Source organism: Cyclopterus lumpus, chromosome 4, assembly GCF_009769545.1.
Source record: "Cyclopterus lumpus isolate fCycLum1 chromosome 4, fCycLum1.pri, whole genome shotgun sequence".
Lineage (NCBI taxonomy): Eukaryota > Metazoa > Chordata > Actinopteri > Perciformes > Cyclopteridae > Cyclopterus > Cyclopterus lumpus.
The window spans coordinates 18290794-18309118 of NC_046969.1; the positions used below are offsets into that span (position 1 = coordinate 18290794).

General features: G+C 38.6%; 2 protein-coding genes across 2 annotated transcripts; one reads left to right on the forward strand and one right to left on the reverse strand.

Moving 5' to 3' along the window:
• Positions 1 to 2607: 2607 nt before the first annotated feature.
• alkal1 (ALK and LTK ligand 1) lies at positions 2608 to 8446 on the reverse strand. The gene is made up of 4 exons (XM_034531692.1): positions 8176 to 8446; positions 5845 to 5898; positions 4332 to 4415; positions 2608 to 2672 (listed from the first exon to the last, which is right to left on the reverse strand). The coding sequence occupies exons 1-4, from the start codon at positions 8444 to 8446 to the stop codon at positions 2608 to 2610; spliced, it is 474 nt and encodes a 157-aa protein (XP_034387583.1).
• A 3148-nt stretch (positions 8447 to 11594) lies between these two features.
• zgc:153738 (uncharacterized protein LOC558115 homolog) lies at positions 11595 to 17411 on the forward strand. The gene is made up of 19 exons (XM_034530415.1): positions 11595 to 11605; positions 12287 to 12614; positions 12760 to 12879; positions 13103 to 13285; positions 13381 to 13452; positions 13828 to 14033; positions 14146 to 14230; positions 14311 to 14421; positions 14558 to 14633; positions 14824 to 14930; positions 15110 to 15196; positions 15294 to 15355; positions 15486 to 15568; positions 15923 to 16030; positions 16117 to 16316; positions 16532 to 16618; positions 16714 to 16891; positions 16972 to 17210; positions 17301 to 17411. Exons 1-19 carry the CDS (start codon positions 11595 to 11597, stop codon positions 17409 to 17411), a joined length of 2454 nt encoding a protein of 817 aa, XP_034386306.1.
• The last annotated feature ends 914 nt before the right edge of the window (positions 17412 to 18325 follow it).

Consider the following 18325-nt stretch of genomic DNA (forward strand, 5'->3'; position numbering starts at 1 on the left):
ACTGGGTTACTGTGAGAGTAAACACCCTGCAGAAACGCACAATGATCAACAAGTCGCATTAAATAGCAGCTCTGACGCCTTTATCGACCATCAGAACGCCACAGAGGGGAAATTATAGCTTTTTTATCTTTTCAAGTTGGACGTTATGTTCGCCGCATAATACTCATGTCAAGTGGTCTGAGGCTTGAGGTCAGTTATATCAGCACACTACATTCACTGGATTATGTTGATCTGGAAAAGGTTTGCTTAATATAGTTACGCCTCTTAAATGGCATTCATCAACAAGAAACTCTTGCCAAAGCAATTTTGAAAAGTCAAAAAGAGCTTCTCAAAAAGGAAACTGATTATCCATTTACATTGAAATATGGTGCATCATTTGATCTCAGAAGAATGCTAATGTTTAAATTGCCTTGCACGTGTGAGGAGTTTGTTCAGCTTTTGGCGATCTTATCCAAAGTATTGTATATTTCGTGCCATTGACCTTGAATTGCTCGACATCTGTTGAGTCCTGTAGTCCTAGATATAGGACAGCTTTGGTTAATTGCCTAATCATTGCAACAAACTCCCAATAGAGGGAATACAGCAATGGAAACATCATCTCAGAGGAGCAGGGACCGAGAAGGCTGCATCAGTAAGGTGCTGAAGAATATTCCAGTTTTAATTAGTGCTATTTAAATGACACTGAGCGGAGGACAAGCCAGTAGAGTTTGGGATACATGTTGGGTCGTCGTTAAAAGACTGCACACACCTAATCTGAATCCTCTTTTATATTGCCCCTCATTCCCCTCATCTCCAATAATATTCAACATTTGCTGTGCTTCAATATTCTTTATTGTTCAATACTGCAGTGCATAATCACCACTGTTCCATATGTTTTCATTGTCAGCAATCACTCAAGTGCCAAATAAAATGTAATGAAGACAACAAAGGAGCATGACAGATCTTTCAGACCAGTTTACAGAATATAATATCAGCATAATAGTGTAAAGGTGAGAAAAAAACCAAAATATCCTCTCCATCAGATATGACTTTTATAAACAAAATAATCTGATGTCGAATGATTGTGAAGTATACATACTATAAATAAATAGGTGTATTTAGTTTGATGTTTCACACAGGTACATTAAAATAAAAAGCACATCCATTTAAAAACCAACAATGTCCATCAGCATTTTCAATAATGACAAGAACAACAAAAATAGAAACGCTTTAAACACAACAATGTTCATATGACTGCTGTGGATTTGAAGGCACTTCCTTGGCAACACATTGATCCCTTTTATGGACCTAAAATAAAATAAGAAAAACAGACTTGATAAGAGTTAAACATTTCTGCATGCTTTGAGGCTGTATTTTAGAGAAGAACATATAACTATTCTATCTAGTAATGGCAAAGACACATCTTGACATCTCAGCCTTTCTGAGAAAGTTGTGTTGTCGGCTTCTAAAGAGAGTTATTACTGTTCTGCCATTACTGGCATTGCTCGATGTTATGTCTATTATCAGGAGGACTAAATAATAGAATAATTAATCACGCTTTCAAAAGCCCCTCGATTGCGACATACATTTGTTAGATTTCTCAGAACAGTACAGACAGGATTATCCGATTCACTTGAGAAACTGAATACCTGAGAATGTGTCAGCCTCTCTATTTTTATAATCACCAGAAGTCCTAAACCACCAAGAACTCAAATTAACCTAAATGGACACTTGTGTAGAGGAGCTCTCTTGCAGTAATCACTCAGTAGAGCTAATTGCGTTCACTGAGAGCACATGTTGGATTTAGGACTAGATGGTAGTGAACCCATCAGACCTGCTGTCATGGAAGATCTCCTTAACAAAGGGATCTGTCCAAAACCACTGCACTGACGACCGTCTGAGTCCTCGCGTTGTCCTGTGAATGTCTATGTTGAGGTTTAGTGTGTTTCATGTGAGTCAAAGAAGCACGTAGCCGGGTTTTTCATTAATAAAGAATCCACCCTCATCTGTTGCTGTTCATCTACTGTTCTCACTTTGCTCTCATAGTGTGTACTTATAACATGTTTGATTTTAAAGCCACTGATAGATATGTGTAATGTTTATAAGAATCAGAGATCAATAAAAATCAATAAAATACTTTTCGTGTCAGTCGACCAAAAGGTGGCATGACATTGTGAGTGGCATTAAAACACATGCAGTAACTGTCGTGGAAAACAAATTTCCAGTTGAGATGAAATGGTTGATTAGTCACTTAGTCAGTCGACAGAAACAGTCATTAACAATTTTAATAATCGATTAATCATTGCAAGTAGGGGAAAAACACGAAACATTCACAGATTCCAGCTTCTCCAATGAAAATATTTTCATTATAAACTGAATATCTTTAGGTTTGAGCTGTTGGTTCAGATCAAAGAAGACATTTTAAGATTTTAATATTTCACTATCATTTTGAAATTCTAAAGACAAAGAAAATTATCAACAGATTAATATATACGGTATATATATATATATAAATAGTCTATCTTAATTAACCATTTTACTTTACCGCAGGGGATGTTGGCAAGAAATCAGAGTGATATGAACCCCACCCAAGGAGAAAAAAAACACACTTTTACTCACATGAAATATCTACGATTGCATGCAGAGTGGACTCATTGCTAATCGTGTTAGCAATCTTGCACATCTTTTGTAATCTGAAAAAAAAAGAAAGTGGGGAAAAAAACATGAATATGTTATCATAACATCTTGTCTTTCAAAGGCCCAAAATATAATTTGCCTCATCTTGAAAATTCAAAGCAAATGACAAAAAAAATCCAAAATAAAGTTTTGAGGTCAGATATATTTATATTTACACACGTGTCTGATGTTTATAAATAATGTGAATAATATGCACTACATAGTACTCAATAGAACTGACGTCAGTGTTGCAATGTTTCTTTAACAGAGCAGCTCTGCATGTAAAGTACACACTCGCTCATGTTTTCTAATATCATCAGCAACATTAGCGTAAGAGATGAGCCATACATTCAACAATACTCTGCGTCATCCCAATCCAACAGACAAATGAATCCTGATTGTGTCCACCATGTCAGTGTGTCTAGCCCAAACCACTGAAAAGGACATTTATTGCTTGAAGTCTGACTTGATCACAGAGGGCAGTAAAAAAGAGGTTCTTATTTCTCTCATTCACTCTGTCCTCAATAAAAGTGTAACTAAGACATCCATCTGTGACAACGGAGCATTGTCTGCAATAATTCTCCTATGTCTCCTTAATTCCCAAATGTATAGGAAGGATTGCTCCATCAGTTGCAAACTGTGGTTATAGATCTGGTTACTTCTAGTCCTACGCTGGGGTTCAAGACCCTCCATCGGGTTGCAGGGTAAATATACTGTGGTATATAAGTGGTATATACATGGAATATGCTACATTTCTTCCAAAAGGATAGAATATGAACTATTTATTTTATTTTACAAAAGTTTTGAAAAAAAAGATCCTAACCTCCATCAGAACTGTGTGGGTGTTTGATTTGATTATCAGTGTCAAACAGACCAGCAACTGTCATCAGATTTGGAATAAAATATTGCTAAATCCTGATATAGTATGTGAGATATACTATTTTCAACTAAGCTCAGCAAACATACAACCAATAAGAAGAGCATAAAAAGGGTAGAAGCAAAAACTCCCACCTCAATAGAAACAATCCAACCAGGTGTCTGAAAAGTAAAGCCAATGCGGAAGTGCCTTAAACTTGCATTCTTTCTAATAGCCAGCAGGGGGAAACTCTTCTGTTTGTATAGAAGTCTATGAGAAAATTACTTGATTTATTACTTCAGTAAACATTGTAAACGTTAGTGTATGGTCTCAATTGCTAGTTTTCAGTCTTCTTCAATGCGGTATGATGTTGATTTAGTAAATTATGGTCTCATTTAGAGTAAATTAGACCATAAAGCAGCACGGCTTTCGGGCGTGGCTACCTTGTGATAGACGGTTGCTGTTATGGTGTGTTGTCCGGTCTGGGATTTGTCTATCTTAGAACTTTAACCCTTTCACAGTGCGTTTTCATTTCTAAAAGGGTATTTTTCAATGTTCGGTTGTAATAATCTCCACCCTCTCGTGTCACTTCAGGATGCAAAAATCCAAGATGGCGATGGCCGAAATGGCAAACTCAAAGCAGAAGTCCACAAACCGATGGCCGACGTCACAGTGATTAACGTCCACTTATTGTATACAATCTCCAACTCTGGCAATGTTTTTTTGTTTGTTTTCACTCACTCAAATAAATGTTCTGGGCCTTTAAAGCACATTGAGCACATTATAAAATGAGCAACAAGAGAGGCAAAGGCATACATACATGCTGGTCTTGAGCAATCCCTTGTGTTGTGATAAAGTCTATGAAAGTGTGTTCTGCACTCCGACGAGAACTTGACTGGTCCTGCTTAATAGAAAAAGTCTCATCAGGGCAAAATTATGAATATTTCAAGTATTATTTCCTCTTTATCAACTTTACTAGCACAGTAAAACTATTTAAATAAAACACGAGAAGGTGACAGTTTAAAAAAAAGGCATACAGAGCGTTAAACAGCAATATTAATAAGGGGGTGTGAGAGTAAAATGTCCTACTGACTGTGGTTATTGATACGACAACAGTCTAGAATGTCATAGATGGTATTGCAAACACAAACTCAGTTGTATCTTGTCCCTCCAAGCTGGTAAATTTATCACAAATCGACAAATTGGAAAGGTGTGGTATCAGAGAGTTTGTGCTGAATTGGGTGAGAAGCTATAAAGAAACAAGCAACAATTTGTACACATAGGTGAGCAAAAATCCACATGCATGGATATTACTTGAGACTCCCTCAGGGGTCAGTATTTGGGTTTGACCGAAATTATCATTATATTTCAACAAAACCATGCTTATGCTGTTTGGAAATTGTAGGATAAATCTTAACTTACACGTTATGATAGACAATGTTATCATAGACAATGTTATCATGGATGATATTATCATAGAAAGGGTTTACGAAAATGCAAAATCTGCTGGAAACCTCATTAGATATGCAAAGTACAAGCAAAGTTGGAGCATTGCACTTCTGGGAAAAACAAGGCAAGTTCTGGATCATAAATCATTACACCCTCTGTATTGTTCACTTGTATTACCGTATCTGTGTCACGGTTTTGGGTAATGCATACAAAAGCATGTTGCCTTTATTATGCATCCTACAAGAAAGAGCCATACGGATAGTAAACAATGTATGATATCGCAAACACATCAACACGTTTGTTTAAAGTCACAATCTTTGAAGTTCTTGGATCTGGCAGAATTTAGGACAAATGATGTACAAAGCAAGAAATAAAGTAGTTTCTTATAATAGCATTACACACTAACTTATTGAGTCTAAGTATTTATTATTTATTATGGCATTGTTAAATAAGCTTGTGTATTGTTTTATTAAAATTAATGCATATCTTATTATGCATTTATAAGCTGTTAACTATGCACTCATTAACACTAACAGTCTTAACACAAAATAATGTTGATGAGCATCCTATAAGGATGTATAAGGGCCTTAAAATCAACTACCTTTGTATGAAGCGAAAGGGAACAGTGCAATAGCACACACATGGTTAAGGAGTCAGGGTTCAGCTGGACAGCACAGAGGACACAGCGTAGCCCTCCTCTGACCCACAGGAGTGCCAGTATTCATGAAGAAGTATGTTGGCTTACAGGAATGATTTTCTCAAAGGGGTGAAACTAAGAGTGTTCAGCCAAAGTTTGCATAGGGAACGTAACTACTGTGCTCCAAAACATGTCTTGAAAGTAATCTTTGCACTCTTGATACGGTCTTTGATTTTAATTTTCTTACCTGTGAAATGCTGAATGAATTTGCTTTTCATGTTCACATCTCTAGGAACAATTTCTGAAAAAGAAAAATCACTGTTAGCTTGTCAATCAACAGTCATTTGACAACAATTGAGAGAGTGAAAACAGTTACACAGTCATCATGATAAATACGATGATGTCAAAGTCGTCATCCTCCTCCTGCATGCATTATTGAAATGCAGGGAATTTATCAATATATCCCCTTTTAGGTCAACATGTGGCTGCACTAATATTATTCATGATTAATGTGCATTAACATATTTCTAGCACTGCATCTTACAATGTCTAACTACAGCAATCTAAATGAACATGCATCATTGTGAATCATTATTCTCTATGGAGATCTGTATTGTCAGTAAAGTCTCGATGGGGTTATTACATCCAGTTCTCCCCCTGTCCCTCAATGTCCATGCAGGCAGCTCACAGAGGTGTGTGATAACACACTGGCAACTCTAACAAGCTAAAGTGATTATTGTATGGGAGTTTAATACTCATCAGATTAAGTCCTTGCAAGTAGTTACTGGGCTAACATTACATTAGCCCCCAGACCCAGGACCAGACTACGCTACTGCAGGACGAAGAAGAAGATTTAGCCAATTTGAAAGCCAGCAGAGGAAGTCATTTTGAAATACATATACATTCCAGATATACAGTAAAGCCAAAACAAACCACCCTACCCAGACTAGTCAAACACAACTATATATTTTAATATTCTACAAAGAGTTATGGACATGTAAGAGCAGACTGTGTCATCAAGCTAAAACCGAAATGTGAGGAGTGAAAATGGCAGCGAGGATTACACAAAGCCAGCTAACATGATTTATACTGCACCAGTGTACTGTATTTCCAAGGCATTCATAAGCACATGTCAACACAAATAAAACAAAAGTCTATAGCTTCCAGTCTAAACATGATTTCTTGTTCATATACAGTACATATGACAGAAAAAACTGCTTCTGAGTAAACATGCAAAGACAACACACACTCACATCAGTGGATTTGGAGTTGTTTCTCATTCCCCCTCAGTGTGTTCAAAACATCTATCCTCGCGTGACCATGGATCTTTTGGTAGTGTCCCACGCACCATTTGCTAATATGCTGCTTTTTATAACCTCAAAGATAAATTCCATCTAGTCAGTGGTCTGAGAAAGGTACTTTTCCAATTGCATAAGCTGGGGCCAACACTTTGAGCTTTACGATGCCTGTGCAACATCACTAAAACATTATCTAACTGACAGTGATGGAAAAGATAATCTGATATGGCAGACAAACAACACTGTATGTTCACTCTGCTCTTAATAGACTCCAATTGCACATGCCACTGAGGCACAATCCTACACCAAAAACCTCAGATGATTGAAGAGGTATGCGTCAAAGACTTTGTTAAATGACTTAATCCCACTCTGAAAATAATGCTTCATTTAACCAATAAAGGCGAAGATGCACCAAACTTAATCTCACTCGTCAGAGACCTTTGATATGGGTCAACGATCGTTTATGAGAGGAGAAATTAACACCTATCAATTTTATTGAGAATCATTTTGAAGGTTTATTGAAGGTTTATTTTTGTAGGTAATATTTAGAGCTGAAAGTCTGTCAGCTGGACTGGACTATTCTTAAGCCTCCTCGTATGGACTTATTCCGTAACTACATTCACAAAGAATAATCTACATGAATGTGACTCGACGACAGCCAGTCCTGTGTCTCTGCTCTGCTGGATGCGTCTTGCAGGGATGCTCTTGATTGGAGATGCTTTCTGAGTCGTCACAGTGCGTTTGTGTGCGTGCAGGGCCCCTGGTCATCATTCATGTTTAAGATTCCACAATGAATCACACTGAATGAATCATTCACAAGTGTGGCACATCGATGCTCCTCCCACATGAGTTCCTAGTACCCATCATGTCTCAAGTTCATCGATCAATCGCAGTTTGAACGATGGAGCAATATCGGGTGAAAAGGAGAAGAACACCATGTAAGATGAATGTAACACACTTTCTAAATGAGAGTCTATGCATATAGCCCTTTTCACCTACACAGATGAAGTATACCTTCATTGCATGCATTATATAACTAAACTGAGTTGGACATTTGAGGACAAAGAGATCTGGATGCTGTACTCTGTCTTTTAAGCATATTCTTGCCAAATACCATTTATGGGAGGCAAACATTTTTTCATTCATTAACTTGCACACACTAAGTTCCATATGGCTCTCATAAAGTATACAGCACAGACCAGACTAAGGACAGCTGTCTCCAACGGTAAAATGGGGATTATGCTTTCATCAGAACCTAAAAATAAATCGTATCAGCTTACCTATGAGTCTACTGTTATCCAGCCTAGGAACATAGAAAGGCTTTTCATGGGAGGAGAATTTCATGTCTTGGGCTGAAGTGAAGAGTCCACTGCTACAGCGCCTGGAGATGGGTTTGACCCGGTGCTGGCGGTCTCTGATAACCTGTAAGATTAGATCCAACAGGGTCCTTCTTTCTTTCTGCTTGACGTCCTTGCTGTCCATGCACTGGCCCGAAGTGATGAGCAGAAAGAAGATTGTCAACAGAATGTGCCATTTCCTCTCCACCTGCATGACTTCACTGTCTGAGAACATAAGCAAATACGTTTTTCTTTACACATGCTATTGAGTTTATCTAAGTATGACAACCAAAAAGAAAGCTGTACACTTTGCATCATGCTGAACCCCAATTGCTTGCCATTTCAGATCCTTGACATTCCCAACATTACTCCAAAAATAAAATCAGTCAGAGAGAACATATACATATAACCTCTAAAAGTGGAATTAATCACCAGAATGCACTTCACGCAGCAGCCGCATTTCCTCTAGAGTAATACATGGGGAAAGTAATTCAGTCAATCGGACTTTGGACTTACTTTAGGAGTTAAATGTGCGTATGTCCTGGAGAGGGGACACAGTTGTCTTCAGAAAATCCTTCCAGGCGGTGTGTTCCGGATAGAAGAGAGAGTACAGCCGGCAGATTGTGCTCACCACCGTCTTTCTTGAAATAATGCGTCCCTATTTATACGAGGAGCCACCTTCTTGAAGGTAATACAATCGATTTCGTGTGGGTGGTTAAGCAATGTTGACATCTTTGGTGAGATTTCTTCCAGCGGCATTCGCTCACTTTGCCACGCGCCCCTCCTTGACGCACCAAAACATCACTAGTTGTAGTTTTACAGGACAATTAAGCTGCAAATAAAAACTATAATTTACAGTTAAAGTAATGGTTAAACATCTAACAAAAAGAGCCCCACTGAAATGTCCATTGAACAAATGACTCGATAAAGACCGTGGCGCGGCAGCGCGCAGGAAAGTAGTTTTCCAAATGGACCAACTTGTTGAACGTTGGATGCAGAGAAGATAAGAATCTGCGGGCCTGTAAGCTTCTAGCTGACCTGTCAGCGTGTCGATGTTTTTGCTCAACGATGTCCAAGTCTTGTGACCGCCAGCGCTGCAGAGAATGCGCCTCCAGGAGCAGCCATCCGGCCGTTTCGCACCCTTCTTGGATAGCAATATATAATTGTGATAGAGCTTTTAAAAAGCACGAGATTTCAGGGTACATTTAAAAAGACATTTGAAGGGAGTTAAACAAAAAAGTTGGTGGACTTCTGATTCTGAATTAAAAGCCCAATTTAAAACACAATCAAACAAGTGCAATGTAACCAAAATGAATACGATATTTAATGCAATCTTTGAGTCTGCAAATTGATTCATATTTTCATCCTTTATTTCTGCTTAGATGGCAGCTGGACTTTGCATGCATCCTATTACATTATACAGAGAAAAACTCATCTTTACGAAGAGACTTTTATGTGTCTGTAAATCCGAAGGAAGGCGGCACCTGGTGTCTCACTTGGTCACAGAAACAGTTGGCCTATAATATTACCACATGCGCAAATTTGATAAAGTGGTTAAATGTCCAACGGTTAAATTATCATTACTATTTCTTGAATAAATAATACATGTAGAAGCTTCCCCGTATACCTCCAATACATTCATGTAATTACTCATCCGATACAGCAGAAGTTTTCCTTGGGAAAAATGAAAGGCGTCATTCCTCAAGTAAATGAGGATTTCAGAAACGACTGAGATGCAGAGCTCTAAAATAAGTGCACCACCTCTCTTCCGCCTGCAGTTGCTTTAGAAATACTGTCAACAATTTAAATATCGAACAATCGAGTGCCTTTGAAAACCAAATACTCGTAAATAAGTTGACACATGATCAAACTTGTTGAGCAATTTCCAAAGGCAATTCCGATTATTGAGATTTACTTTCCAATGCATCAGTTTCACTAGTTACTGGAGTTGGTTGAACAAGTGTACATTGTTAGCTTTACACGACTGCCATCTCGTGGCGGAATATGGAACTGCCGTTAAAACGACATGTAAATACTCAAGGGTGCATATTACAAAGGATCCAATATTACATTATATTTATATTTGGAACAGAAAAGAATGAATGCAAATCTAGGTTATGACATTTTTGGTCGCATTTATATGTATGGAAATACCTTTCAAGGTGCCTTATCCAGTTTACTCTCTTCATATCTTACAAAAAACATGTAAGCTACATTTGGAAAAATAATCAAATTATTTGAAAAAAGCTCCTCGGTCTTGTCTTCCCTCTGCTGTCTTTCAAGTTTCATTCATGTTTATGTTTTATTATTACTCACATTTCTCTCGTTTCAAACCACTTCCCTTCCTGCCTGTGTGTGTTTTCCCTGCAGTTTTGTTTTGTTGTGTTTATTAGTTTCACCTGTTCTCCACACGCTTGCTTCATTCGGTAGATTAAAAGAGCCTGCAACGTGGCGCTGATGTGTGTGTATTTATGTGCTTTCAGAGAAGTAAAGACGTTCATGCACGCTTGGATGTCCTCTGTGTCCCAGATGAAGCGACCATTACATCCATGCAATCTCAGAACAAGCGTCTCCACCACCGTGTGGAAGACCTCCAGGTCCCGACGGGCCAACCTCCGCATGGTGAACGCAGCAGAGGGCAGTGGAACTGATGGAGACTGCAGGGCCGGAGGTGTTCAACACTGTCTATAGTGCAGCAAAAATAAAACTGGATTTCTGTGTAATACTTAATTTATTTTACATAGTTATTTGTATGCATAAATGTATTTTGACACAACCCCAAGTGGTGTTTTATGAGAGTATATTAGCACTATAGAAATCACAAACGTATATGCTCTGACAAAGTGGAACAACACAACTAAATAATATTGATGCCTTTAAGTAGAAGGGTTAGGGTTCATTTGGTGTTTTATTAACATGGTGTGCACTTTATTCTAAAGAGCCCTAAGCCGCTCCTCCGAGATAAGGAGCCCCGGGTCTTGGGGGTAAAGAAGCCATTTTACAATACTCTTGTTATTATCTGGGATCAGTTCACACTTTTAAATTCGTCCCCTAGAATAAGTTCGAGTCGACAAATAAGGCAAACATTTTACTTTCTTTAAAAAAAAAATAAAATAGTTGTCCCTTATGATACAATCACGCTCTAAATGTGTTTTTTTATTGAGCATACTTCGCGTGCACATATTATTTATATTGACGTGATATACATGTACCACTTCCGGAATGACGGTTACTATGGAGACGGGGCGAGTGCCATGTCAACTTGTTGAAGCTGACCTCGCGTTTGAAGGGCCCCGCTGCTCACGTCGGTGGAGCTTCACGCGTTGTAAATTGCGTGGAGATTTGATCATAAACAGGAAAACATGTCGCAAAGGTAAGAGTCCCAGCAGCCTCCGTCGTTATTGCACCGTGAGACTCCTGGATTCATGCAAACAGCACGAGCAATAGTGTGTAGTGAAGCAGGCAGAGCATAACACGTACACATAATACGTTACATTTCACATTAGTCATGACGCCTAACGTTACTTACGATAGTGACGTAATGTAGCGTTTAGAAAACCACGCGTACAGTTATGAAACTGCAATTTGGAAATGTTAAATGAGTTAAACTTAAGTTCAGCATCCAACAACACCACAGTAATCAATGCAGGTAAATCATAACATGAGCAATGTACCGGTATTTTAAAGTATAGCAGCAGGATCTGTGGCAACAATAATGACAAGTGCCACACTGGCTCTCCCAGTTGCTTAAAGGAGACAGACTCCTGCTGGCTCCATGTTTGTTTCTGTTTCATTGACTACTGAGCAGTCTGGCTATTGTTTTCTGGCTTTGTTGCCCTTTACATTCCTCTCTGTGTTACCTTTTATGAAACCAAGTTACAAATACCACAAAAGACACACACAAGGTACAATCTTAACATGCATATCTTCCATCTTGGCTTATTTCCCCATGAATAAGGTATGGCCTGCAATAATAAGATTTTTGACTATCGATCACCCACCATTGACAATCGTTTCCCGGCCTCAGCTCATCATATGGTTTTCACTATTCCAGGACATACAACCAGCTGTGGGCAGATGCTCAGTTAGAGTTGAGCCGTCTGCTAACTGAGGAACTACCTGCTGAGCCCCGTCGCCCAGAGAAGGACAGGGTGGTGTTCTTCCAGCGGCTGGCCATGCTTTTTGTGCGCTACATCCAAGTCTTCAGACAGCTTGAGAAGGTCTATGACCAAGTGGTCCACCCTCAAAAGAGAAGAGTTATTCGGGCAATTCTTGAAGGTGTGATTGGGAGGGTGTTAGAGCTGAAGAATGAAATGGTGGAAAAGGAGTTTTCAGAGTACCACTACATGGATGATGTCCTTCACGATTTGAAGCTTACACCTGTGAGTTTTTATGATATTGGATTGCTGAGATCATCCAAGCAAAATGATGTTTACTCATTCACAGCCGGCATTGACGTTTATCTGGGACGGCGCCTCAATAATGATGTTAACTCAACAGCTATTATTTTCTTTGTTGTCCCTCCAGACAGACCTTGAGATCCCGATCCCTCGCTATTTCATCAGTGATCGCAGCAAAGAACTACAAGAACGAAAAGCGATGCTGACAGAAATCCTTAAAATGGTGTCAGTCACTGAAAGCCCAGAAGTGAGTTGAAAATAAACCACATCTTCGTTAACATATGTGCTTGATATTCTTTGACTTCATTTCATTTTAGTACTTCAATACAATATGATAAAAGCTTAAGCCATTTAGGTACACACAAAAACAAAAAATATTGTTTTAATTCTTTAATTGTTATATATATTATATAATATAATAATATTTAATTAATAATGTAATACAATTGTTTCAATCATTTTGTCCCTAGCCTCTAACGACCAAGGACATGAGTCAAGAGGAGGCCATTAAGATCATTCAAGTGGCGGAGAGGGCCCGTCAAGGACGCGTGAGGGCCAAGTTGAAGGAGGAAAGCAGAAAGCTGAACAGGATGCAAAGGACCAAGGACCCTGGAACAGCTGACATTGAGTTGGCCACCGTCAGCATTCAGAAGGTTACCAACATAATCCGACTCACTTCTTTCTCAGCCTCTGTCTTTGGCTTGTGTCGTCTTTCATGCTGATGGATTTGTGTGAATGTGATTTGCAGGTGTGGAGGGGATACATACAGAGGAAGAGGGCCAAGATTGCTCGGGAAGAAGAAATGATTTTTCTGGGAATGGTGAGTGAAATGGGCCATCAATTTGACTAATGACCTTAAACTGTGAAAATAGATTGCCACTTTTTACTAAACCACCGGTACTTCTACTTAATCCAATCTAAAAGCTGAATGATATATACTTTAAGACCTTTTTGTGTTCCTTTGTCTTAACAGTAAGTTAAAACCTGCCATTTTTCCAATTTGGTTTTCGGTCAAAAAAGGAGCAACTAATGAAAACTGTAAATAATCGCTGTATTCCACTTCAGTATATAAAATGATATAGCACTTTGCTCTGGTTATTTTTTTCCCTGAAACCGTTGACTTTCTTTTCCGTGATTTATCATTTCCTTTTTGTTTTTAATATATAAAGTATGTTTGGTCTCTTTAATGCCATAGGCCATGGATCCAAAATACGAGGTGCCATGCTCTGCAGTAATCAGTGCCCAGGCTAGTGAAGCTTGCACACGGATTAAACGGGAGGAGCACAACGCGGATTATCAGAAGTCTGTGGTGGCGGTCACAAACCAACTACGAGATGTAGAGGGTCATGACATGAGCAAGTCCATGAAAGACCAACTCCGGCAGTGGTTCATTGAATGCCGGTCAGGTTTCACAGAGGGACTTTTTATGAATTTTAATATTTAAGAGCATTTCCACATTTAATAAATCAAATAGTTCTCTTCTCACTTTCTTCCTTTTCTGTTTGAATAATAGTGATGCAACAGGATCGTTTCCAGACTACCCAGATGACGAGGACGGAGGCTCGGCCCTCATTTTTGCTGAAAAGACCCCTACACAGGTAAAATACACCGTCAGAAGTCAGATAAATTATTTATTGCATGTTTATACTGTAGTTTGGTGTGCACGTATGTTTTTCAGTTATTGGAAGAAATTGCTGCAAAGGAAGAGGAGGATTCCAACAGCAAACCAAAAGGAAAGGATGAGAAGAAGGAAAAAGGGAAAAAAGACAAGAAGAAGGAAAATGAGGAAGTAAGTTGTATTAAATAGTTGTTTATTGGTTGATATTATATTCAGCAAATTCTGGTGATTAGAGGAATTTCTCTTATTCAAACCAATCCTTGTCGACAAATTCAGTGAAGCAAGGTAACTTTATTCTGAACCTTAGGAAGAAGAAGCAGGATTGAAGATGCTACCTTCAGCTTTTCTGTCAGACTTGGAAGTGGAAAACAAAACCTTTGCAGGTATGTTTACATAAAAAAAGTTACAAATAATATATATTAGATTTTATTATCATTAAAGTGTAGCCCCTCGACTAAATAAAAGTAATCACTTGTAGGATATTCACGAGCACTTAAGGTAGAGAGAAGCTCTATAAATGCATTCTACAGACTCATTCACAGAAAGCCTGGGCTGAATGTTTATCGTCTTTAGATTTTTGGAAAACCCGCAATGAGTCCAGCAACTTCAACCAAAGGCACGAGGTGGAGCTGATAAAGGAAGAAAAGAGGAAAGTCATTGAGGCAGAGATTCGAGTACAGGTAATGCTGATTACAGGAAATAAAACATTTAAAATTCTAAACAACACGTGTTAAAAATGTAACAGGAAACCAATGCTGTAGTTTGAACCATTCAGTGCCCGGGTCACTGGTGTTTAAAAGTGATAACTGCACAACATGTAGTTGATGTTACGCTTCTTGGTCGGTTCTGCTTTCATCAGGTAGATGAGCAGATGAGGCAAGAGTTGGCTGAATGGAAGCTAGCTGTGGATAAAGACAGGGGAGGTAAAACCAAAGGAAATGCCAAGGTAATGAGTGAGAGGACAATCTACAGTGTATACGTCTGGGAGTCGGTCAGATGGTTTAGTTGAGATGTGTCCTGATGATATTTATTTTCCTCCACAGAAAAAGAAAGGATCGAAGAGTGGGAAGAAGAAAAAAAAGGAGAAAGATTTGACAGCTGATAGGTGAGGTCACACCGAGGAGGCACTTGTGTAATACATTGTTTTCATTAGATAATTGATTCGTATGAAGTCAATGAATCAGTAAATACAGTTGCTGGAGAAAGCGATTAAATCATGTGTTCACGTCTGATAGGACTCTTGAGTCTCTGTGTCAGGAGCTGGTGGAGCAGGGCTTGTTGAAGCAAGCAAATACTCTTCGGCTGCAGGATTACTTAGGTAAGATTTTGTATATTGATTGTACAAACTAGTGTTCCATCTTTCAGATGTCTCTTTTGATCATTAAAATCATAATTGTATACAAGCTCTTAATCTGATTGCAATCAGTGTGTAGAGGAAGTGCAGAACTCTCTCAATTGAGCACTTTGTGACAGTCAAGGTAACTGGAAACTGTATAGTAATGATGTGCTGCCCTCTGCTGGTTTGTGGTTGCAAAAACACGATGAACAATTTCTAATTGGCACAGTAATCTTTGCGGTAATATATTTTAAAGTCCTTTCTTGCTATTTTCCCAATGCTTCACTGTGCAGATTATGAACTAATGGACTAATAGTTGTTCCACCCTGTTGCTAGGTGACTATAACTACCTTGGGACCACACTGAGGCAGAATGACATTGAGCCCATGCCGTCATTGTCGGATGTGCGGCAGGTCTTATCTCTATATGCAATTTTACCATTAGGTATGAAGGTTATTTAATTGATATTGTAAATAAATATAGCTAAACAGATTGTTTGTGGATTGAATAGAAGATGTGTGTTGTTGCAGGCTCTCAGGTGGTACATGAGAAGGCAACTCTGATAAAGGCCATCCTACTGGCAGGGCCTGCAGGTGTAGGCAAGAAGATGTTGGTCCATGCAATCTGCCAGGAGACAGGTGCCAACCTGTTTGATCTGTCTCCTCTGAACACGGCAGGAAAGTATCCGGGCAAGAGTGGCCTCGCCATGATGCTCCACATGGTGTTTAAGGTAAAACAGGTATTTCCAGGAAAAGACTCATGTGCCATTGACATTTAAGTTCATAATGGTGGCGGTTAAGTTCTTTTAATGACTGCCGTTCAACCATTTGAGTATTCTTTCTATTGTTTATTTTCACCTACAAAATTGAAGCATAAGTATAACCCAGCCTATACTGTACATGCAACACTTAATCTCGTCAGTTTTTCATGATCACTTTCACATAGGTTGCAAGATTACTTCAACCTTCTGTCATATGGATTGAAGACGCTGAAAAAATGTTCTACAAGAAAGTTCCCAAGGAAGAAAAAGAGGTGCAGAATAAAAGCTGAACAGCATTATCATGTTGTTTAAATGGAGTAGTTTTTTATTTGCATGGTAATTGAAACCTTTTGTTCTGCGTTTGCAGTTAGACCCCAAACGCTTGAAGAAAGACTTGCCCAAGTCTCTCAAGTTGATCAAAGGGGAGGATCGTGTTCTGATAGTAGGAACCACTAAAGACCCACTAAGTGCTGATATCAAGTCACTGTGTAAAATGTACAGCAAAATCCTCCTCATCCCAAGACCTGACTACGGCTCAAGATACAGTAAGAATAGACACCGTGGAGAACACTTTGAGATTTAGGTGTTGGGATGAAAAATGACCTTTGACTCTGTTGTCCTTCAGTGTTGTGGAAGCAACTGATCAGAAAGCAGGGAGGTGATGTAACCAGAGCGCTGGACCTCAGCTCTCTCGCGAAGATTTCTGATGGCTACACACCAGGTCACATGGTGCAGGTGGTCCAGAGCATTGTCACCAAGCGTCGCATCCTTCAGCAGGCAAACAGACCCCTGAGTGCTACTGAGTTCGTTGCTCCATTAGCGAAGATTGACCCTGTGTTTCAGCAAGAAGAAGAGGCCCTTAAAGTACCGCAGATATATCATATCTTGTTTTTATTTTTATGACTGTAACTGTTTGTTTGCATATTAATTTAGTTTTTTTTTCTGTATCACCAGAACTGGTACGCAAAGACCCCCCTGGGAAAGAAGAGGATCAAAGCTGCAACAGGAAAGGAAGAAGAACAGGCATCAGTTAAAGGCAAAAATTCAAAGAATAAGAAAAAATAGGTTTGTCATGTTTTTATCACAACTAAAGGTAGTGATATATTTATTGAAGCTTGTATGTGAATTGCCATCTGATGGCTGTTCGATTTACTCCCTACAAAATAAATACAAGTAAAAGCAGTCTATATGTGTTTGTTGTGTGTTTTTAATTGGAGGATGCAGCAGACAGAGCAATGAACTGCTTACACTAGTGTCTGGTGTTAGAAATACAATGGTGAAATCTTCTTGGCCACAGCTTCCATGCTTCACAAAGGACTTTGTGCAGTCTATAAGGAAGGGTACTAACTCCTGTCTTGTAACCATGAAGAGTTATTCTCAGTACGACAAAATTACAATTTAGTCCAAAAATAGAACACAATTAGTCACTCTATTTCGGCTGTTAGCGATACTCAAATCCAGAGGCGGCTGGCGGAATTTAGTTTTTGGTAGGGTCCTCCAATCAATTTCAACAAACATCCCAGTATGATTCACTGCAAAAAAAGGATCAAACACACATTTCTATTTAACATTTATTCCAACACTGACATAATAAGGACATCTTATTCATACAATCCAGTATATTAATATATATATATATATATATATATATATATATATATATATATATATATGATATATAAATAGCATCTAATGTAAATATACAATATAAATATATTATAATAAAATATAAATATTGTATAATATAAATCACAGATCTATATATATATATAAAATAGAATAGAACATGTATATATATTAAGATGCCCCTATGAACCTTGTTAGGGTTAAAGTGTGCCTGTTTTTATCCACCTCCTCATTGTGTTTCTTCACCGTAATCCTTTGTCCGTCGTCCAGCTGGTAGCGATGTTCACTTTGCCCAATATGGCTGCTTGACGGAATTCTGCATGTGTGTCCTGGTGTTCATGTTTTCATAATTT

Bases quoted from the DNA above. Each gene is read 5' to 3' on its own strand.
- zgc:153738 (XM_034530415.1), top strand. The intron at 14,034-14,145 runs GTCAGGTTTCAC...TTTGAATAATAG, and splicing joins CAGTGGTTCATTGAATGCCG to TGATGCAACAGGATCGTTTC. The intron at 17,211-17,300 runs GTACCGCAGATA...CTGTATCACCAG, and splicing joins AAGAAGAAGAGGCCCTTAAA to AACTGGTACGCAAAGACCCC.
- alkal1 (XM_034531692.1), bottom strand. From the start codon at position 8,446: ATGCAGGTGGAGAGGAAATGGCACATTCTGTTGACAATCTTCTTTCTG. The intron at 4,416-5,844 runs GTAAGAAAATTA...TTTTCTATTAAG, and splicing joins ATTCATTCAGCATTTCACAG to CAGGACCAGTCAAGTTCTCG. The intron at 2,673-4,331 runs GTATGTATGCCT...TTTTTTTTTCAG, and splicing joins GGATTGCTCAAGACCAGCAT to ATTACAAAAGATGTGCAAGA.